The sequence below is a fragment of the Macaca thibetana genome, chromosome 2, assembly GCF_024542745.1.
Source record: "Macaca thibetana thibetana isolate TM-01 chromosome 2, ASM2454274v1, whole genome shotgun sequence".
Taxonomy (NCBI): Eukaryota; Metazoa; Chordata; class Mammalia; order Primates; family Cercopithecidae; genus Macaca; species Macaca thibetana.
Genome location: NC_065579.1, coordinates 70675432 through 70699012, shown reverse-complemented (window position 1 = coordinate 70699012; position 23581 = coordinate 70675432). Strand labels below are relative to the sequence as shown.

Genomic DNA, 23581 nt, shown 5'->3' with positions numbered 1-23581 from the left:
GGCTATCTTCAAGGCAGAAATTTAATTGCATATGATTCGTCTCTCCATATAAGATTTATTATGTCTCTCTTGCCCTAAAATCTATGATTAAACCTCTCTGGCTAGCTTAGATCCTTTCCATATGCATTTATGTTGAGAATCTGTCAGATATAAAACTTTTTAGGGAGAAAACAATGTATTTATGGGTTTTTTTGGCTCTATAATTAGATGCCTATTTTTACATCAAAGTCTATGTCAACTTCAAAAATTCGGGTTGCTTCCCTCTGAGGCAATCAGAACAAACTGTTATAAGTCACTGTATATTGATGAAAACAAATTCATATACATGCTATGAGAAATTTATTAAAAAGACAAATCTACAAATCAGTAGTCAAATGCTTTTAAGTATCAGTTTGGACAGATCAGTCAAAATCAATAATTTGCTATAAAAAACATTTGTTGGCTGGGCATGGTGGCTCACACCTGTAATCCCTGCACTTTGAGAGGCTGAAGCAGGTGGATTATGAGGTCAGGAGATCGAGACCATCCTGGCTAACACAGTGAAACCCCATTTCTACTAAAAAATACAAAAAATTAGCTGGACGTGATGGCGGGTGCCTGTGGTCCCAGCTACTCGGGAGGCTGAGGCGGGAGAATTGCTTGAACCTGGGAGGCGGAGCTTGCAGCAAGCCAAGATCATGCCACTGCACTCCAGCCTGGGAGACAGAGCAAGACTTCATCTCAAAAAAAAATGTTGTTGAAGCACTACTGCCAGACACTGGTTATACAAAACAAACTCTTATCTCTATTGCTCAAGAGCTTAGAGTCCGGTATAAAGTTTCTCAAAAGTCAGTATGAGTGTAATCACCTGGGAAACCTCTTGTAATGCAGATTTCTGGATCTGACTCTTAGGGACTCTGATTAATTAAGGCTGAGATAATGCCTAGGAAATTGCATTTATTTCTTGAACAACAACAGCTCCTTTTTATACTAATATAGACAGTCTGAATACCTTATTTTGAGAAAACTGTTATAAATTTTCTGATATATGTAAAATGTGTGTGTGAATATATAAACTATATCACATATAAGTTTTATAAAAAGAGCTATGAGTAATTTACTTTTGGACATTAATAGGTAATTAATGATAATATGTCCTATTAGCTATAATAATTAGATATATAAGCGGGGTATTTTTTAGAAATAGGGATGATAAAATAATGACCTTGCTATTGAAAAATGTAGATTGGCAAGATATTAGAGACTAGGTAACATTCAGTTAAGTCTTTAAAGTTACAATATTTACCAGTCAGAGAAGTTAGGAAATGGCTTTCTAAACAGGGATAGTGGCCTAAACTAAACTAAAAATTGCCTGGCTCTGTCACAAATTACAGAAATCTTGTATGCCAGCATATAATGGAATTCCCATTTCCACAAAAATTAAAAACCCGTGAATGTAAAGACATCATAGCTATGTGTGTTTAGCAGCAAGTTCATTCATTCTTCCCATCCCTGCCACAACTTAATCCTCCCCCACCCCATCTTCCTGCCTCTGGAAATGGCAACTCTATCCAAACATTGATTAAGTCTGAAATCTGGGAGTCATCTTGCCTCTCACTCAGTGCATCCTATTTATCTTTAGATTCTGCTGATTTCAGCTCTAAAATCGACCCCAATTCTAACCACTTTTACCTTCACTATTCAAGATTAGCCCAAGTCATTTGTCTGTAATCTCTCATTTGTCTCCTATTTTCACTTTTACTTCTCCCAAAACTATGTTGCTATAATTCATTTCCATTATATTCTACTATTTATAGTCAGTGAGTTGAGTTGTTTATACTCATAACAGTATTGATATTTATAGCTTATATATTAATATTTATAGCTTATAGGAAGTGAATCATACTTTCCATAAATATAAACCATATATTGTATCATGCCATTCTATTGCCTAAAGCATTCCATGGATTCCTATAGAAAGTAGAAAAAAGTATGCCTTACCATGTATCACACAGCAACACCTTGGTTGGCTACCCATGTCTCCTAACTGCATCTTCTCCTACACTGTAGCCACATTTGCTTTCTTTCTGTTCTTAAGCTACTCTCTTACTCAGTTCTTAGCCTTAGAATTAGATCTTGTCTCTTATCCAGGATGCTCTGAAATTTCCCTGTCCATTCTCTCACTCTTCATATGATTGGTTCTTTTCCATTATTCAGCCTCAGTCCAGATGCTACCTCCATAGAGAGGCCTTCTGACACCACCCTATCTAGTGCTGGTCTTTTGAGTCCCTCTATCACATTTACCTTCTTTTATCTTTCTTGTAAAAGCTATCACTATTTAACATCATCTTATTAGCTTTATTCCTGCTCTCTCTTACCCTTGGTTGGAAAGAAATCAAGAACTAGCCTGTCCTGTTTGTTGGTGTATCTTCAGTAATAGAACAGGGCCTGGCCTATTGTAAGTGCTCAGTAAGTGCTTTCCAATGAGCAGAGTAGGCTAGTAGAACTGTGTGTTAGTTTGGAGTGCAACTTGAGGGTAGAGGCAATGTCTTACTCACTTTTGAATACCCCAATCCTGACACAGTGCCTGGCAGTTTTAGGAGGTGATAAATAATTTTATAATTGAATTTGATTGAGTATTAATTCACAAATTCTCAGAGTTGGAATAAATTTAAGATATTGTACTATCCAGTTCCTGAATTTTGTATTTCACAGGTCATAAGCTGATTTCTAATTCTATAGGATAACACAATAGCATTCTTAGCTACCTAGTTTAGTATTCTTTCCACTTAACCGTGCTGTGAAATCAAATTTCTATATGTTTTGAGAAATGTATTTTCTAAGAATTCTTTTTATGTATAAATTCTCAGCAGTTGATATAATGGAATAAGAATGTCAATAGACAATAGTGTTTTGCAAACTTTATTTAAGATCAAAATACTGGGTCTTTTGATAAGAATATTATTTGTTATTAAAACACTACCTAAAATCATGTTGCTATAGTTACATTTTATTTAATTCTAACTTTGTATTTAGAATAGCAATAACGGTTATCATCATATTAAATAGTATTCAGTGAATTACTCCTATTTTTTATATCCTTACCAGTAATACTGTACCCATTCATATAATTTGAAGGCACTATTGAATTTTGTCTTCCCAATAGTTGGCTTAGTTTATTAGTAATCATAGAGCATATATTCTTTAGTTAACACCAAGGAAATTTAATTTTGTTACATTTAGAATATAACTGATCAGTGCTAATCAATAATTTCTTACGATTGCATTGACAGTGATGGTGCACGTTACTCCAGAAGTAACTTCTTATGCTTTTAATCTACAAACTGAGATTTTTTTAAAATTATGGAATGATCCCCTCAATCATGGCATTTTTAATTAGTGCCAGTATTAATGTTGTCTTATATCTTAAACTTAACAGCAACATTATACCCTTATATATTAAGCATTAGATATTAAGTCATTATATTGACTTAAAAGAACAATAACAGAATCAGTAATCAAATTGGGGCCTCTTCTATCTCTTTCTGTCTTTTAATTACTTTGAATTACACTTTGAGCATATTTCCAGTAAGAAAGATGGTCTGTTTCTTTGCTGTGTGCTAAGCATAAGTCTGACCTGTTCTTTGTGTCCTTTTTCTCAATGGGGATCAATTACCTTTAAATACTGTGACAATCAAATGTTCTCGTCAGTGTTTGTACTCTTCTAGATTTTCTGAAGGGCATCTACATTATATTAAATATTTCTTTCTTCATTTCTGTGAATTGGCAGAAGTCCAGTCCTTACTCATAGCATTTTCTTTTGGTTTGTTTTTTTTAAAGTAAGAGTTGTAAATTCCTTTAAATTTTACCTTGACTGAGACATACCATTGTACAGATACTAAAATGTGGTTTACCCCATAGAGTAGAACTTTTGGTTTATATTGTGAATTATTGTTACACTCACTGACTTGTGCGGCTACTGTTAGCGCCCCTACTATTGCTTCCTTATGTAGACGTGGAGAGTTTGGTTCTTGATTGCCATAAATATGGTTCTTTACATATTATAGATAAAAGAGGAAATCATTTCTAACTTATAGTCATAAAAATTTAAAAAATAACTCCCAGGGATAATTATATATATATGTTTTTAACACTTAGGCATATTTTAGCCTGTTATTTTTCTCTGAGCACAAATAGACACAAAGGATCAGTCTTATTTTAACTTATTCATAATTTTATTTCAATAAAAACTATTTTAAAAATTGATTTCTGAAATTTTCATTACAGTTGGTACCCTTTGAAACTTACCTTGGTCAATTTTAATTGCTTAAATAATTACATACTGTATTCAGAGTCTTCTGAAGTATTAGACACATTTGAAGTAGATTTTTTTTTTGAGTTAAAAAAGACAAACTCCACTTTGGTAGGCTGAGGCAGGCAGATCATGAGGTCTGGAGATCAAGACCATCCTGGCTAACATAGTGAAACCCTGTCTTTACAAAAAATGCAAAAATTAGCTGGGTGTGGTGGCACGTGCTTGTAATCCCAGCTTGGGAGGCTGAGGCAGGAGAATTGCTTGAACCTGGGAGGCAAAGTTTGCAGTGAGCCGAGATCGCGCCACTGCACTAGTGACAGAGCAAGACTGCGTCTCAACCAAACAACAACAACAACAACAACAACATCAACTCAGTGGTCATTCAATACTTAATACATGATGACCGCCTGTAGTCACTTTTTTGAATTTTATATTTTTCATTGAGTCGCTAGAATGAAAACAATGTTCTATGGCATAGGTTCCATCAAATTAGAGTTTTTATGATAATGACAATTGCACATTAACTCACCTAATAGTTTTACAAAGCCAGTTTGTGTTAAGGGAGTGCAAAGTTATCTTATAATATAATTATGTTTACTATAAACATATTTACCTAAATCAGAACAATAATTTATTACATTAAAGCATTTACCTGCCCTACAAATTTTTAAATATGTACCTTGAAAACTCTCTTGGCCTTATTAAGTAATATTTTGTGAGAAGTACCAAATTAGAAATTAGTTATGTTGTGTTAGTGTAAGATTTGAAGAGATTTTTTTTTTTCCTACTGTGAAAGAAGCAAACATGCTGAAGAAACCAGCTAAGTTGACTTTCAAAATAGATCAAGACAAAGTAGTGACTGTCCTAGTGGAACAATGTAATAACCTGACAGAGATGGGTGCTTCTGGAACTTTTCCAGAAGAGAGTGAGCTCATCCTTCGGAAAATTAGAGATGTGATCTCAATTTCTTTAAAGCCTGTGTTTTTCCAAATATTCATGTAGATTTTGTAAATTAGTCTGTTTTGTTGCCATATTTTTAAATGTAAGAATAAATTACAGATCATCAAGTAAAATTGGTTCACTAGGAAGTGGCACCATGCTTTTTCTAAGGGTTTTTTTCTTGCAAGGTATAGTGTGGTATTGTCCTGGAATTTAAGACACATGTCGTGGTGCTTGGCTTTGGAACACATTATAAAATTGTGTGTTGTTTCTTTATGAAGTTGACTTAGTTTATAGATATTTTCCTTTGTGAATATTAAAATTAGTTTGTTTTTCTCTGAATGTAGGAAAATTAGGGAAAAAATACACAGAAGTGTTCTTTATGACATTGGAAAAGTAATTTGAGATTAAGAAAATGTGGTTAGCTAGAAAGGGTGATAGTCAAAGTTAATTTTGCATAAACTCTGTTACATGAACTTAACTTCTCTGTGTGCAGGGACCTGGTAACTTGTATCTTTAACTACTCATTCAAATTTTTAGAAGTTGATTTAAAATCTTTTTACTTTTAATTTTAGATTGGAAATCACAGAGACCTTCAACATCAAATTTTCCACTTTCCAACTCTGTTAAAGAAAGCTCCAGCTGCCTTTCATCCTCTACTTGTCGATCAAGAAGTGCAGCTGCTCAATCATTGTCTAGAGCTGCTTCTGAAATTTCAGAAATTGAATATATTGATATTACTGACCAGAATGAGCTTTCCTTATATGACACTACTGATCAATGTACCTTAGACAGTTTGGAAAAAGAATTACAAGTGCTGACAACTCTTGCAGGTAATGCTATTTTTTTCACTTTCAATAATGCTAATTAACTCTACCCTCAGCCTGATTCTTCATGTCTTGCGCTAACAAAACAAGCCAGCAAACAAGAAAGCTTTCCCTTTTCTTCTTTCACCATCAACCATTGTGTCTGTTTTCCTGGAAATCCTCTGACATCACTCTGAATATGTTTAAAAATGTGTAGATGCCCAGCCACACCAAAGATGGTCCCCATAGTCTATAAAACACAGCTAAATTGTGGAATGAATAATTTCATGTGCACAGAAAAAAATATTTTTTTCTCTTTTCTACAAACCCACTATAGGATTAATCTCTATAGCTTTATGTAAGCCACTGTTCAACATCCTTATTGGAAAACTGAGCCGTTAGATCTTTTAAAGCAGTGCTTTTCAAACTTAAATGTTTATACAGATCTTTCAGGGGATCTTGTTACAATGTAAATTCCGATTGAGTATGTCAGGTAAGGTGAGATTCTGTATATCTAACAGGTACCCAGGTGATGCCAGTGCTGCTAGTTGACAAACCATATCTTGAAAAATTATACCTGTGCATTTTATTTCCAACTTCAGTGGACCTAGTCTAGCAATATAGTGACCATATTCTTGAACATGTAAAGTTCTAGCTCAGTAGCAAAACATCAGGGGAATTAATCTTGTATTTGCATCATAAAGGCACTCACACAGTTTAAAAGAAGCCAGCTGCAGATCTAAGAGACAGGCTAGAAAATTATTTGGTCCCATATATTCCATACTTGCTTTTCCGTTGTTCTCCTGTTAGTGGTCTCCTCCTTTATTGATCTTAGAATAATGACTGCTATTTCTCTATAAATTATACATCTTTGTTTTGAAAAAATTAAAGCAATACAAAAATACAAAAAAAATAAAAATAAAAACCACAAATTCTAACTACTCTTAAAATAACCATTATTAACATTTAGTGAGAATCATTTTAAACATCACTGTTAATATAAGTATACATATAAGAATATAAACTTAGTAGAATGAACAGATTGAAGGAACGTGATAAAAATTTTACAAAAATAGGTCTATGCACTCCATAATATATTTTAAGTATACATTTAACCAACTTAATAAAAGGAAAAGTAAAAATAAAATTAAAATTAATCATACATTTCAGATAAATGTTTTTCCACCACAAAAATATTAAGTTGAACTTGTTATAAATGAATTTCTGATGCCGCAAAAGAAACAGCACTTGAATATAAATTTAGTTCCCTCAGCAAGGCAATTTACTTTTGCAAAAGGGTGCCACTCCTATCAATCAAGATCACAAGTGCACAACAAACAAAGGATACCATGGGGTTTTTATATCCCTAACACGATCCCTATTTCTGTGTTCTTCCCCCATGGGCTGGGGTCAGACCACACAATCTGAGCTGATCTGATTGGCAACTTGTAAATATTTTTCTAAATATGGATGGGAGGCGGACGTGAGGTACAGTGATGGAGCGTGTGAGATATGCGGTTTCAAGGAAACAATGGGTACAGGTAACCAAGGAACAGATGTGAGTTATTGATTAGAACTGATGGGAAGGAGGTAGGCTGTTTACAGTAACTGTTGGCAAGGAAAAACAAGAAAGTTGAGTTGGAGAACAAAGGGTAAGGAAGTTAACAGGCTAAACCTTTTGAAGAGAAACTCAGAAAGATTCATTGTCTCTTACAATTCCTCCCTTTAAAATTTTTATAATCCCTTCTCTTCAAACCTTTTTAACATGTCCTGGCTTTGCTGTTCAACTTGGTCTTCTAAAAGGAAAGGCTTATCTGAATAGGGTGGAGGAACATGAAGGGAAGTTTTAGTGAGTGTTGTCTTTATAAGCCTTTGTACCAGCCCACGGATGCATGGTATGATGCAACACCCAACAAGAATAAGCACACCTATCATGACTGCAAGAGAAATGAAGATTGGGGCCATGACTCCTTTCCATTTACCAAACCATCTTTCTAGCCATCCTGAAAGAAGGCTATCAATTCCAGAATTTTTAGCTAGTTCATTGGACAAAGCAGTCAGTCTCTGTAAGGCCTTTCTTATGCTTCTGTCAGAGGCAGTATTGTTTGGGATAAAGGTGCAATATTGAGTTTTGATCATAATACAAACTCCACCTTTTTCAGCTAACATCATGTCTAGGGCTATTCTATTTTCCCAAACCATTTGGCTAGTAGGTCCTAATTGCTCAACTATTCCTTTGACAGCATCTCTAGTGTAATTAATAAATCGTTGCTGGTTATAGTAGATATAATTAATCCAATCTACATTTTTATTAATAGTTACCCATGGAAATAATGGTTCAAATCCTGCAGCTATTTGATCTCGGGCTTTGAACCTATCAGGTACCCCCCGTGGGACTCCAATTGCGTCTAAATAAACTTCAGAGTCAAAAGACCCATAAGGGGCTTCTCTTATTTTATGGCTTTGTGTTTTTTCTTTTCCTGGTTGATGAAATGCCAGGGTGAGAGGGATAGCCAATTGGACAAAAGCGCAAGTACTGCTCCAGTTACCTGACAGAGTGTCCAGTAAGGGTCCAGGACAACACCTCCACACATTTGCTTGAGGATGACTAAGGGGAGACTGAAGAGTAAGCTCCTGGAAAGGCTTAAGATCACTGTATCCCACTAAGCTTCCAAGGAACACTAAATTCTCCCTCTGTTATGAGAGACACAAGGTGAAATTGACATCAGAAGACAGAAGCTGAATGGCCCTCGGGGGCTGACCCACAGGGTGTTAGATTTTGGGATATAGCAGAGAGAGAGGTTGCCATGATTTGTTGCCCCAAGCCATGGAATCTTGGAAGAGAGCTACCATGCAGCCCATGCCCAGTCAACTGGGAAACCATCCAAGTGGAAAGGGGATGATCTGGGCCTCTGGCCGGCCGAGTGCACAAGCATAACAATTGCTTTTATTTAATGTGAGACAGAATATTTGATCCATTCCAACCAGGCATTTACATCTTGATATCCTGTTTCAATTGCTGAAGTTTGCCTACATCATCTTCTGCTACAATATCTACTTTAGTATTATCATTAGGTACAGAAGAGATGGCAGTCTGATTAGAAGAAAGCTCAGAAGGAGAAGAGAAGGAAGGGGGTGAAGAGAATGGAGGATTAATAAAACGCATTTCAAAAGACTCTCTGAGCTCTGTGCAGCCAAGTTGGCTCCTGTGCCATAGAAGCGACTTAAAGTAGGTTTAGGATCAGTAGATGTGGGAATGAGAATAGAAATTTATATGGGATTACATTGGTTATACTGGCAATTAGGGGAGGTGCTCTCCTTAGTGAAATGAATGTATGGTTTTAAGGATAAACCATACATTCACCATACAACCACCCGCTGATGAGGTCCAGCCTTGATATTCGGTTATCAACAGGACATCATTCCAGCTATGACAGACTTGTTTTTCTATATTTGTTAAGGAACAAGTGTCTTGATAGGGGGAGCTTTTCACTTTAAAGGGGCGGACATACTTTTCTGAGGCTGAGAGTTGCCTCTGACTTTGGAGATCTCTACAGGGTATGACTAGACAAGCATCAAACGTAATAACTTGGGGTGTGTTTGATTTAGCTACATTAATGACAAGGTGGTCAGCATTGGAAGGAGAAAAGAAGAAAGAGTAATAAAATAGGTGGAAGATAGTTAAATTTTTCTTAACTTTAGTTTGAGGGGGTTTTCCCCTGGAATAATGGCACATGACTTTGGGGGGTGACGGTGCTTTCTTGACTTGAGTGTAATGGGTCCATCCTTTCTCTGCTGTCTGGACTGCAGTTTCAATGGTCAGGAGCACTAGGTAGGGTCCCTCCCAGGCCAGCTCAAGGTTTCCTTCTTTCCAGCTTTTGAGGAGGATGTGATCCCTGGGCTGGTGCTAATGGACCAGAAACTCTAGGGGTGGCGTCTGTACCATGAGACCTTTGGCTTTAAGAGAAGAGAAGGTAAAGGAGAGACCAAATATGCAATTACTGAGGAATTGATCTTTTGTCTCAAATGTAGGGATACAGGTAGTGGAGTGTACATAGGGCAGTCCATAGAGCATTTCATAAGGAGAAAGGCCTATATCCTTTTGAGGTGTAGTTTGGATTCTTAACAGGACAATAGGAAGACATTTGGTCCATGGTAACTGAGTCTCTACAACTAATTTGGTTAAGTGATTTTTTAAAGTTTAATTCATCCTTTCTACTCTCCATGATGAAGATGGATGCCCAGGTGTATGATATTCCCATTTAATGTCTAGGTCTTGGGACAACTTTTTAATGACGTGTGCTGTGAAATGGGTTCCATTGTCTGAGTCAATGTTCTCTGTTAGTCCGAATCTATGCACTATATTTTCATTTAGTGCTTTTACTACATTATTGGCCATTGCATTTGAAAAGGGAATAGCTTCAACCCAGTGAGCGAGGTGATCTACTATTAATAACAGATACTTTAGATGAGCTATTAGGGGCATTTCAGTGTAGTCACTCTGAATTCTTTGGAATGGTCTTAGCACTGGATTCCTCCCTACCAAGGGAGATTTCTTTATAACTTGTTTGTTGTTGTTGTTGTTTTTTTACATATTAAGCAACTCTCCGTGACTTGTTTGGCCAAGGTATAAATTCCTATACATCCGTGAACTCTGCGAACTGTGTCACACATGGCTTTGGGTCCCCAATGGGTCTTTTGATGGAAGTGAGACAGGATTTCTCTCAGGAGGTGTTTGGATAGCATTTCCCTTTGGTCTGGTAATACCCATTTTCCTTCTGAGTTTTCTTTGGCCCCTATTTTTATTAATTTTTCTTTCTCCATGGCTGAGAAAACAGGGACTGCAGTAGGGGAAGACAAGGGGTTAAGTGAAAGACAGGTGTTCCAGATGAAAAGGCAGTCTGCTTGGCTATCTGATCTGCTAAGTTGTTTCCCTAGCTTTCAAAAGAAAGGTTTTTCTGTTGTCCGGGAACATGAACAATAGCTACTTCTTTGGGCAACTGAAGGTTATCTGATACTTGGGTGATTAACTCCTTGTGAACAAGGTCTTGGCTTTTTCTATTAATAAGACCTTGTTTAGTCCAAATTTTTCCAAATGTGTGGGCCATCCCAAAGGCATATTTAGAATCAATATAGATGGTTCCTTCCTGCAATCACTTTAAAGCTTGGATGAGTGCAAACAACTCACAAGTTTGGGCAGAGCAGTTATTAGGCAATTTGCCTAACTCTGTTTCTTCAAGAGTTTCTCCATCAATTGCTGAATACCCATTGTGTCTTTTTCCCTCAATCACTCAGGAGGAACCATCTATGAATAAGTGTCATCCTATTTTGAAGGTGGTATCCCCTAGGTCTGGTCTAACCTTTGTTTGGTAGTCAATTAAATTGAGACATAGGTGCTCCCTGTTTAGATTTGGATCTCCTGTTAAGAAACCTGCTGGGTTGAGTGAATTATCAGCAGTTAATGTTAAATCACCTTTTTCTAGCAAAGTGGTTTCATATTTCAGGATTCTGGAGTGGTAAGCCATCTCCCGGCTTCTTTAGTTAGTATTGCTCTAACTTCTTGGGGTGTACTTGCAGTCAACTTTCCCCCAAAAGTTAACTTTCTGCTTTCTTCAACTAATATTGCTGTAGCAGCAACAGATTGGATGCATTGAGGTCATCCACAAGTGACTGGGTCTAAAACCTTTGATAAGAAGGCTACAGGCTGCCGGCAGCAACCGTGCTCTTGGGTAAGCACTCCTACAGCCACTCCATTATTTACATTGATGAAAAGGTGAAAGGACTTTTCTAGATAAGGCGAAGTTAAAACTAGGGCAGTCATAAGTCTTTCTTTTAATTCCTCAATTTGGTTGACTTCCTAAGAAGTCCACAGGAAATAGTCAGGTTTTTCTTGAGTAGGCTTCTGGTATAGCAGCTTACTGTGTAAGGCATATGAGTCAATCCAAAAGCGGCAGTATCCAACTAATCCTAGAAATTTTCTGAGCTCATGCTTAGTTTGAGGCAAGGGTAAATACACAATGCCTTCATCTTGCTCTGGCTCTATTCTCCACTTGCCTGCACTTATTAAATGGCCTAAATATTTGACCTCAGGTTCTACAAACTGAAGCTTTTTCTTTGAGACTCATAACCCCTCGGAATGTAGATGATCAAGGATATGTATGGAAAAACTGGTTAGTTTTTCTACATCCTCTCCTGATAGGAGGATATCATCAACATACTGGAGCATGCAAATGTGCTTTGGAACAGAAACCTTTTCTAGCACTTGTTCTAAAATCTGACTAAAGAGGTTGGGTGAGTCTGCGAACCCTTGGGACAAAACTATCCACCAATACTGTTGTTTTTACCCTGACTGGGTGTCTTCCCACTTAAAAGCGAATGTGCCTCAGCTGTGTTCAGCTAGGGGACATGCCCAAAAAGCACCCTTTGAGTCTGTTACAGTAAACCATTGATGATGACATGGAATTTTACTGAGAATACTGTAAGGGTTAGGGACAATGGGGAGAATAGTTTGGACTATTTGGTTGATAGCTCTAAGATTTTGTACTAACTGGTATGACCCATCTGATTTCTTGATGGGCAGTATTGGGGTATTATAAGGAGACATACAAGGCTCAAGAAGCCCATCTTTCACGAGACTTTCATTTATGAGCTTTAATCCTATCTGTCCTTCTAAAGGGATAGGGAATTGCTTCCTCTTCACCACTTCCTCGGGGGTTTTTAGCTTGACATGGATTGTGGGAATCTGAAGTTTTCCTTGGTTTCTTTCACATTGAATAAATACATTTTTCATCTGTGGTGGTGAGTAAATTTAATGAGGCAGGGAAACCTTTTGGGCTAACTTGTAAGACTATGCCTAACTTCAACATTAAGTCTCTTTCTAATAAGTTAGTTCCTGCCTCAGGGATCAATAAAAATTGGATATGAGTCAATCAATCTTAGAATTTAACTTCTGTACTTTCTAAGACTTTTTCTTTAAATGGTTCCTCCCTTATCCCAGAGACTAAAAGGTCTTCTGAAGAGCAGGCAATGTCAGATGGAGGGATACCAAGGAGGGAGCGACCCCTGAATTGACTAGAAAGGTGATAAGCTCATGATGGGGTCCAACTTCCAAATTTATCAAGGACTCCTGGTGGGACTTGAAGTAAAAGAGACAGAGCTCCTGAGCCCCCTATTCCTCCTCAGAGGTCATGAGGGAAAGGGCTTGTCTCTCCTTTTCTAATTCGGGATTAGACCATTAAGTGGTCTAATTCGAAGACCACTAAGAGGTTGGTCTTCCCAATTTTCTAATTTTTGTAACTTCTTTGAAATAAACTGGCCAACTCTTAGTGACAGAGTGGAGTTTTAACATTCCTTGTCCAAGGCGGTCTTCTAAGTTTAGGCCTGAATATTGTCTCATTTGGTCCTTCAATCTGTCTAGAAATTTCAGAGGCCCCTCATCTTTTTCCTGTTGTATATCAAGTGCTTTAGAGAGGTTGTGGGTTCAGGGTACTGATTCCCTAATTCCCTTTATTATCATCTCCCTTAGGTCTTTTATATTTTCCCGGTGAGCTGGGTTATTATTGTCCCACTGGGGGCCTTGGCCAGGGAACTTTTGATCTGTGGTAGGAACATTTTGACCCAGAGGGTGTTCACGCTCCCAAATTGCCATAGCAGCCCTACGGATCATCCCTCTCTCTTCCTCTGAGAAGAGAATGCCTAAAATGGACATTAACTCAACCCAGGTGTGTAACTGAGGTCCCAGAGATTGATCAACTTGATCTGCTACACCATAAGGGTCATCTAATAATGGTTTAAGTTCCTTCTTTAAATTCCAGACTTGTTAACTAGTTAAGGAAGCACTTACAAAGCCGATAGCACCCCTCCTTGTGGTACCTCTCTCAAGGGGAAGAGAGTCAGAGTTGACTCCACAGATGTGGAGGGAAATGGGAAATTTTGGATATCTCTTTTACATTGTTCTACTTCACGTTGGAGTCCCTTCAGGGAGGGGCACTTAGGCTGAGAGGGAACAGGTTCATGGGATGATGATTCCCAAGAATCAGAATTGTAAGGAGGAGGAATAACGTGAGCAGGGGAAGGATCTGGGGCAAGATCTGGGGCAGCAGCGACTGCCTGCGGGGAAGGATTGGGGCAATGAGTGGTGGAAAATGTTCTAGGGGATCCCATGCTCTGGAGTCCTTAGTCATGGGAACCAGCTTTTCTGAGTCTTCATTGTGCAGTGCTAGATTGGGTTTTTCCGCAGTTGTTTTTAAGGGATAGAGGAGAACAGGTCCCTGTCTCTAACAAAGAGTATAGTCCAGTTTCTCTTGAGAACACTGAACTTTTATCATTTACATGTTGAATTAGGAGTTGACACATTACATCCTCATTTGACCCAAACTTTGGTGAGAAGATTGAGAGTTTGAGGAGAGGACTCTGGGTCCAAATAAAACAGCAATATTTTATCATTTGTTGCTTTATCGTATTGGAAATTTCTTGCCTATCCTTCCCTGGAGGCTTATTAAGGATCAATTCCCTTGTATGAGGAATATCTTGCCTGTCCTTTAGCCCCGCCTGTTGGAGGTTCCTTGCACCCTTCTTTTGCTTCCTCCACTGTGACCACTTCCCTTGCAGGAGTATTTCAGATCCCTCTTAGCATGGATGGTGGGTCAGTATAAGCCCTGACAGGACCCCCAAAGGGCCACCATAAGCCATATGAGGTGACCATGGAACCGCAGATTGGACTCACTCACTCCGCAGAGCAGTAGTGCTTGTTACCACTCACACACTTTCAACCTCCAGAATCCCGACCACCAAGGAAATACTTTGTCGCCCCTGCGACTTTTCTTACCTTGGTCTGTGCACAGAGTTTAACTGGCCGCCGTGGTATATGAGTCCCCTTTTCCCAAGCTGCTGGCGTCTTCCTTTCCCAAGTTGCTGAGTCTGGGTTTATTCATCACACTGGGTGGGTCTTGATTCGTCACCCTGAGGCCACCACAATGAGGCAACGGGGTGCGCCATCTCATGAGAAAGGACGGGAGATCCCTCCCCAGAGGAGAATGGGCTCCCCCTGCAGGCCACCAAATTGTGATAAATGAATTTACAATGCCTCAAGAGAAACAGCACTCGAATATAAATTCAGTTTCCTCAGCAAGGCAATTTACTTTTGCAAGAGGGTGCCACTCGCGTCAATCAAGTTCGCAAGTGCACACCAAACAAAGGAGACCAGGGCGTTTTTATATCCTTAACGCTAGCCCTATTTCTGTGTTCTTCCCCCATGGGCTGGGGTCAGACTGCAAAATCTGAGCTGATCTGACTGGCTACTTGTAAATATTTTTCTAAATATGGAAGGGAGGGGAATGTGAGATACAGTGATGCAGCGTGTGAGACGTGCGGTTTCAAGGAAACAATGGGTACAGGTAGCCAAGTGAACAGATGCCATTTATTGATTAGAACTGATGGGAAGAGGGTAGGCTGTTTACAGCAACTATTGGCAAGGAGAAACAAGACAGTTGAGTTGGAGAACAAAGGGTAAGGAAGTTAACAGGCTAAACCTTTTGAAGAGAAACTCAGAAGGATTCATTGTGTCTGAAAAACTGTACAAAATTACCCTTTTGTAGACCAAAAACAGTGGAATATTGGCAACTTTATATGGTTTAATCCATTATTTTTACAAATATACCTTTAAAAGTTGAGAGAGAAGGGGAGGAGAAACATGGCAGAATAGAAGCCTGCATCATTCATTTCCCCATCCTCCCCCATGCTGAAACACCAAATTTTAACAACTATCTACACACAGGAAAGCACTGTGGCAGGAACCAAAACTCAGGTGAATAATCACAGTACCTGGTTTTAACTTCATGTTGTGGAAAGAGGTATTGAAAAGGGCAAGAGAGACATATTGAATTACCAATGCCACCCCTCCCCCACCTCCTGGCCGCAACCCTGTAGTGTGGAGAGACAATCTGTGCTCTATGGGGAGGGAAAGCACAGCAACTAGAAGACTTCACATTCACCTCAGTACTACCTGGTCACAGCAGAGAATAAAGCTGTGCTGGACTCAGCCAGTGCCTATGCATGGAGGAAGCATTTGAACCAGTCATATCCCAGAGGGGAATCATCCATTCCAGCAGTTAGAACTTGACTTCCTTGGCAACCTATGCCACATTGAGCTGAAGTGCCTGGGGATCCTAGGTAAACTCAAAAGGCAGTGTAGGACACAAGGACTGCAATTCTTAGGCAGTGGCTAGTGCTAGGCTGGGCTTGTGCCCAGTGAACTAGGGTGTCACGTGACCTAGGGTGTCACATGACTGGGCTTGTGCCCAGTGAACTAGTCAGTGAACTAGGGTGGCACATGACCTAGAGAGACACCACCTGGCACAGCTAAGGGAGAGCTTGCACCATCCCTCCCCCAACCCCAGGCAATGCAGCTCATAGCAACAAAAGTGACTCCTTCCTTCTGCATAATGAAAGGAGAGTGAAGAGTAAGGAGGGTTTTGTGTTGCATCTTGGCTACCAGCTCAGCCACAGTAGGATAGGGCACTGAACAGAGTCGCGAGCCCCCCATTTCAGGTCCTAGCTCCTAGATGATAGTTCTTGACACAACCTGAGCCCAAAGGGACTCTGCTGCCTTGAAGGGACAAGAACCCAGTCCTGGCAGGATTCATCACCTGCTAACTGAAGAGCCCTCAGACCCTGAATAATCTCCAGTGATACTAAGGTAGTATACCACAGGCCTTGGGCTCTAAGATGCACTGGCTTCAAGGGCGACCCAGCACATTCTCAGCTGTGGTGACTACAATGAAAATGATGAAAAATTGCATTTTACAAAAGCAGAGGGAAGAATGAAGGGGACTTTGTCTTTTACCCTGGCTACCAGCTTGACTATAGTGGAATAGAGCAACAAGCAGGTTCTTGGGGACCTCAAGTCCAGGCCTAGATTCTTGAACAGTATTTCTGGACTCGGCGTGGCCTGGGCCAGATGGGAGCCCACTATCCTGAAGGATGATTCCCAGGCCTGGCAGCATTCATCGTAAGCTGATGGAAGAGCCCTTGGGCTTTAAGCAAACATTGGTGGTGGGCTAGCAGAAATCCCCATGGACTAGGGGTGGCCGTGGCCACAGAGACCTCTGCCTATAGAAAGGGGAGGGAAGAGTGGGAAGGATTTTGTATTGTGGTCTGAGTGCCAACTTAACTGCAGTAGAGTAGAACCTCAGGTTAACTGCTGAGATTGTTGACTGTGAAAGTATAATGCTCACTGGCATAAACACAGAAAAAAGCACAGAATAGTATAACACTGTAATGGTGGTGGGTAAACTTCTCCTGACCTAAGTAGAAAGACTAAATGATGAATCAACCAAAAATATTAACTATAACAACTTTTCAAGACACAGACAGTATAGTAAGACATAAAAACAACAAAAAGTTAAAAAGCAGGTGCATAGTTTAGAGTTTTTATTCATTTTCATGTTGTGTGTTTCTTTATTTATGCAATCAGTGTTAACTTGCCATCAGTTTAAAATGATAGGTTATAACATATTACTTGCAAGTCTCATGGGAATCAAACTGAAAAACATTCAAGAGATATACAAAAAATAAAAGGCAGTAAATTAAAGCATACCAGCAGAGAAAATTACCTTCACTTAAAGGAAGACAGGAAGGAAGGAAAGACAGAAGAGAAGACTACAAAACAAACAGAAAACAAATAATGAAATGGCAGGACTAAGTCCTTTCAATAATAACATTGAATGTGAATGGATTAAACTCTTCAATCAAAAGACAGAATGGCTGAATGGATAGAAAAACAAAGTCCAGTGATGTATTGCCTGTAACAAACTTACTTTACTTAAAATATACACATGAACTGAAAATAAAGGAATGGAAAAAGATATTCCATGACAATGGAAACCAAAAAAGAGCAGGAGTAGCTACACTTTATCTGACACAACAGATTTCAAGACAAAAATTACAAGAAGAAGATCATTATATAATGATAAAGGGGTCAATTAAGCAGAGGGTATAATGGTGATAAATATATATGCACCAACACTGGAGTACCCAGATATATAAAGCAAATGTTATTAGAACTAAAGAGAGAGGTAGACCTCAATACAATAATAGCTGGAGACTTCAACACTCCACTTTCTGCATTGACAGATCTCCAAGATAGAAAATCAACGAAGAAACATCAGACTTAATCTGCACTATAGAACAACTGGACCTAATAGATATTTACAGAACATTTCATCCAACAGCTACAGAATATGCATTCTTCTCCTGAGCACATGGATTATTTGCAAAGATAGACCATATGTTAGGTTACAAAACAAGTCATAAAACATCCCAAAACTGGAAATAATATCAAGGATATTCTCTGACCACAGTGAAATAAAACTATGAATCAGTAACAAGAGAAATTTTGGAAAACACATGTAAATTAAGCAATATGCTCCCAAATAACCAGCGTATCAATGTATAAATTAAGAATTGAAAATTTCTTGAAACAAATGATAATGGAAACACCATATACCAAAACCTATAAGATACAGTGAAAAGAATAAGAAGGAAATTGTAGCAATATGTGCCTACATCAAATAAAACAAAAACAAAAACAAAGCAACTTCAAATAAATAAAATCTGTATCTTAAAGAACCAGAGGCCAGGCATGATAGCTCATGCCTGTAATCCCAGCACTTTGGGAGGCTGAGACGAGTGGATCACCTGAGGTCAGGAGTTCAAGACCAGCCTGGGCAACATGGTGAAACGCTGTCTCAACTAAAGTACAAAAATTAGTTGGGTGTGGTGGCATGTGCCTGTAATCCCAGCTACTCAGGAGGCTGAGGCAGGAGAATTGCTTGAGCCCGGGAGGTGAAGGTTGCAGTGACCTGAGATTGCATCATTGCACTCCAGCCTGGGCAACACAGTGAGACTCTGTCTCAAAAAAAAAAAAAAAAAAAAAAAAAAAAAAAAAAAAAAAAACTAGAAAAGCAAGCACAAACCAAATCCCAAATTAGTGGAAGAAAAGAAAAAAGTCTGATCCCAAACTAATGATCAGAACAGAAATAAATGAATTTGAATGGAAGAAAACAATACAATAGATCAATGAAACAAAAAAGTTGGTTTCTTGAAAAGATAAACAAAATTGACAAAGCTTTAGCCAGACTAAGGAAAAATGAGAGAAGAGCCAAATAAATAAAATCAATGATGAGAAAGAAGAAGACCTTACAACTGATACTGCAGAAATTCAGAGGATCATTAGTGGTTACTATGAGTAATTATATGCCAATAAGTTGGTAAATCTAGAAGAAATGAATAAATGCTTAGGCACACACAACCTGCCAAGATTGAACCATGAAGAAGTCCAAAACCCAAACATACCAAGTAATGAGATTGAAGCCATAATAAAAGTGTTTCCCAGACAGAGGTTGCAGTGACCTGAAACCTTTCCTTTGTACTCCAGTTCGGGCAACAAGAGTGAAACTCCATCTCAAAACAAACAAACGAGCAAACAAACAAACAAACCAAAATTGTCTCCCAATATAGAAAAGCCCAGCCCCTGATGGTTTCACTGATGAATTCTACTAAACATTTAAAGAAGAACTTATACCAATCCTATTCGAAGTGTTCCAACAAAAAGAGTTAGAGAATGCGGGAGATCATGGCAGACTGGAGGCAGGACTAGATTGCAGCTCCGGAAAGAGCAACGGGCAGGGGCTGGCTGCATTGTGAATTTTAGCTCCAGATGGACTGCAAGAGCAAATCAGAAATCCTGAGAGGACCCACAGACCCTATGAAGGAAGCAGACTGCTCCTGCAGGGCCTCGGAGACCCCCCAAAAAAACTGAGTGCCCCAACTGTGAAAGTGGGAAAGAGAGACCCGCTCCCCCAAACGTACATCCCCACTAGAGAAGCTGAAGGTCTGTTTGTGGGAGAAGTTTCTGACTTTACCTAGAGCTGAGTCAATTTGGAGAGCCGAGCAAAATACAGGGGTAGAGGAAGCAGCAGAAAGGCCCTGGGAGCTTGTTGGCTTCTCTAGCAGACCATTTCTGCCTGGCACCAAAGAGATCCAAAAGGAGCAAGGCATAAAACTACACAGGGATAAGCAAATCTCTAGCTGAACTTTGTAACAATTTGAATGGGGTGAGAAGCCTCCTGACCAGAATTTGGGGGAGGATGCAAATCCGGTGTGCAGACTCCACAGGCAGAGAAGAACCAAGCCTTTCGTTTTTGCAGCTGGGAGGCAAGTTTTCAACCCCTATGGCTCCACACGTGGAAATGATCTGGGTCTGAGGGCCACTGGGTGGGGTGTCATGGTAGGAGTGAAAAAGGCCCTTCAGCTTGTGTGGGAGCTGGATGAGGCTTGTGACTGCTAGCTTTCTCTCACTTCCCTGACAACCTGCATGACTCAGCAGAGGCAGGCATAATCCTTCTTGGTACACAACTCCAGTGAACTGAGACCCTCACCCCCATTCCCCACAGCAGCTGCAGCAAGACCTGCCCAAGGAGAGTCTGAGCTCAGACATGCCTAGTCCCACCCCCACCTGATGGTCCTTTCCTACCCACTCTAGTAGTGGAAGACAAAGGGCATATAATCTTGGGAGTTCTAGCGCCCCGACCACTGCCAGTTCCTCCCCATATTACCAACCTGATGCTCTCTAAAAAGCACCACCTCCTGGCAGGAGGCCCACCGGTACAAAAATAGAGCATTAAACCACCAAAGCTAAGAACCTCACGGACTCCATCACACCCCTCCACCACCTCCGCTGGAACAGGTGCTGGTATCCATGGCTGAGAGACCCATAGATGGCTGACATCACAGGACTCTGGGCAGACATTACCCAGTACCAGCCCAGAGCCAGGTAGACTCACTGCGTGGCTAGACCTGAAAGAGAGACAACAATCACTGCAGTTCAGCTCAGAGGAATCCACATCCATAGGAAAAGGAGGAGAGTACTACATCAAGGGAACACCCTGTGGGACAAAAGAATCTGAACAACAGCCTTTAGCCCTAGACTTTCCCTCTGACAGAGCCTACCCAAATGGGAAGGAACCAGAAAACCTTCCCTGGTGATATGACAAAACAAGACTCTTCAACAACCCCCAGAAAACATGTATGCTCACCAGCAATTGATCCAAGCCAAAAAGAAATCCCTGATTTACCTGAAAAATAATTCAGGAGGTCGGTTATTAAGCTAATCAGGGAGGAACCAGAGAAATACGAAGCCTAATGCAAGGAAATTCAAAATATGATACAAGAAATGAAGGGAGAAATATTCAAGGACATAGATAGCTTAAAGACAAAAGAAAAAATTCAGAAAGCTTGGGCCACACTTTTAGAAACGCAAAATGCTCTGGAAAGTCTCAGCAATAGAATTGAGCAAGTAGAAGAAAGAAATTTGAAGCTCAAAGACAAGGTCTTTGAATTAACCCAATACAATAAAGACAAAGAAAAAAGAATAAGAAAATATGAACAAAGCCTCCAACAAGTCTGGGATTATGTTAAACTACTAAACTTAAAAATAACTGGTGTTCCTGAAGAAGAAGAGAATTCTAAGAGCTTGGAAAACATATTTTGGGGAATAATCGATGAAAACTTCCCGGCCTTGCTAGAGACCTAGACATCCAAATACAAGAAGCAGAAAGAACACCTGGGAAATTCACTGCAAAAAGATCTTCACCTAGGTACATTGTCATGAGGTTATCCAAAGTTAAGACAAAGGGAAGAATCTTAAGAGCTGTGAGACAGAAGCACCAGGTAACCTATAAAGGAAAACCTATCAGATTAACAGCAGATTTCTCAGCAAAAACCCTATAAACTAGAAGGGATTGGGGCCCTATCTTCAGCCTTCTCAACCAAAACAATTATCAGACAAGAATTTTGTATCCAGTGAAACTAAGCATCATATATGAAGGAAAGATACAGTCTTTTTCAGACAAACAAATGCTGAGAGAATTCACCAATATCAAGCCACCACTATAAAAACTGCTAAAAAGAGCTCTAAATCTTGAAACAAATCCTAGAAAAACATCAAAACAGAATATCTTTAAAGCTTAATTCACACAGGACCTATAAAACAAAAATGTAAGTTTAAAAGCAAAATAGGCTGTAAAATGAGCCTCAATACATTTTTTTAAAAATTGAAATTATATCAAGTACTCTCTCAAACCACAGTGAAATAAAACTGGAAATCAACTCCAAAAGCAACCTTCAAAACCGTACAAATGCATGAAATTAAATAACCTGCTCCTGAATGAGCATTGGGTTAAAAATGAAATTAAGATGGAAATTTAAAAATTCTTCAAACTGAATGACAATAATGATACAACCTATCAAAACCTCTGGGGTACGAGAAAGGCAGTTCTAAGAGGGAAGTTCATAGCCCTAAATGTCTGCATCAAAAAGACTGAAATAGCACAAACTGACGTTCTAAGGTCACACCTCAAGGAACTAAAGAAACAAAAACAAACCAAACCCAAACCCAGCAGAAAAAAGGAAATAACCGAGATCAGAGCTAAATGAAATAGAAACAAACAAAATACAAAAGATACATGAAAGAAAAAGCTGGTTCTTTGTAAAGATAAATAAAACTGATAGACCATTGACAAGATTAACCAAGAAAAGAAGACAGAAAATCCAAATAACCTCACTAAGAAATGAAACAGGAGATATTACAACTGACACCAGTGAAATACAAAAGATCATTCAAGGCTACAATGAACACCTTTACCCACATAAACTAGAAAACCTGGGATAGATGGATAAATTCCTGGAAAAATTTAACCCTCCTAGCTTAAATCAGAAAGAATTAGATACCCTGAACAGACCAATAACAAGCAGTAAGATTGAAATAGTAATTTAAAAATTACCAAAAAAAAAAAAAAGGGTCCATGACCAGATGGATTCACAGCAGAATTCTACCAGACATTCGAAGAAGAATTGGTACCAATTCTTTTGCCACTTTTCAACAAGATAGAGAAAGAAGGAACCCTCTCTAGTTCATTCTATGAAGCCAGCATCACCCTAATTCCAAAATCAAGAAAGGACATAACCAAAAAAGAAAACTACAGACTGATATCCTTGATGAACATAGATGATAAAATCCTTAACAGAATACTAGCTCTTCGAATCCAACAATATATCAAAAAGATAATCCACCATGATCAAATAGATTTTATACCAGGGACAGAGGGATGATTTACCATAATCAAGTCAATAAATGTGGTACACTACATAAACAGAATTAAAACAAAAATCACATGATCATTTCAATAGATGCAGAAAAAGCATTCAACAAAATCCAGCATCCCTTTATGATTAAAACTGTCGGCAAAATCAGCAAACAAGGGACATAACGTAATGTAATAAAAGTCATCTATGATAAACCCACAGCCAACATAATACTGAATGGGGAAAAGTTGAAAGCATTTCCTCTGAGAAATGGAACAAGACAAGGATGTCCACTCTTACCACTCTTCTTCAACATAGTACTGAAGTCCTAGCCAGAGTAATAAGACAAGAGAAAGAAATAAAGGGCATCCAAAACAGTAAAGAGGAAAGCAAACTATCA

The 23581-nt window shown here is 39.0% G+C and overlaps 1 protein-coding gene across 6 annotated transcripts in view; it reads left to right on the top strand.

Annotated features, from left to right (window-relative positions):
- The window catches only part of ZBBX (zinc finger B-box domain containing), a 143843-nt gene that overhangs the window by 100722 nt on the left and 19540 nt on the right, over nt 1-23581 (top strand). For all 6 annotated transcript variants that reach the window (XM_050779955.1, XM_050779954.1, XM_050779956.1 and 3 more), the window contains one exon: nt 5809-6066. In XM_050779955.1, coding sequence (XP_050635912.1) covers nt 5809-6066 — 258 coding nt within the window. The remainder of the gene's footprint in view (nt 1-5808; nt 6067-23581) is intronic.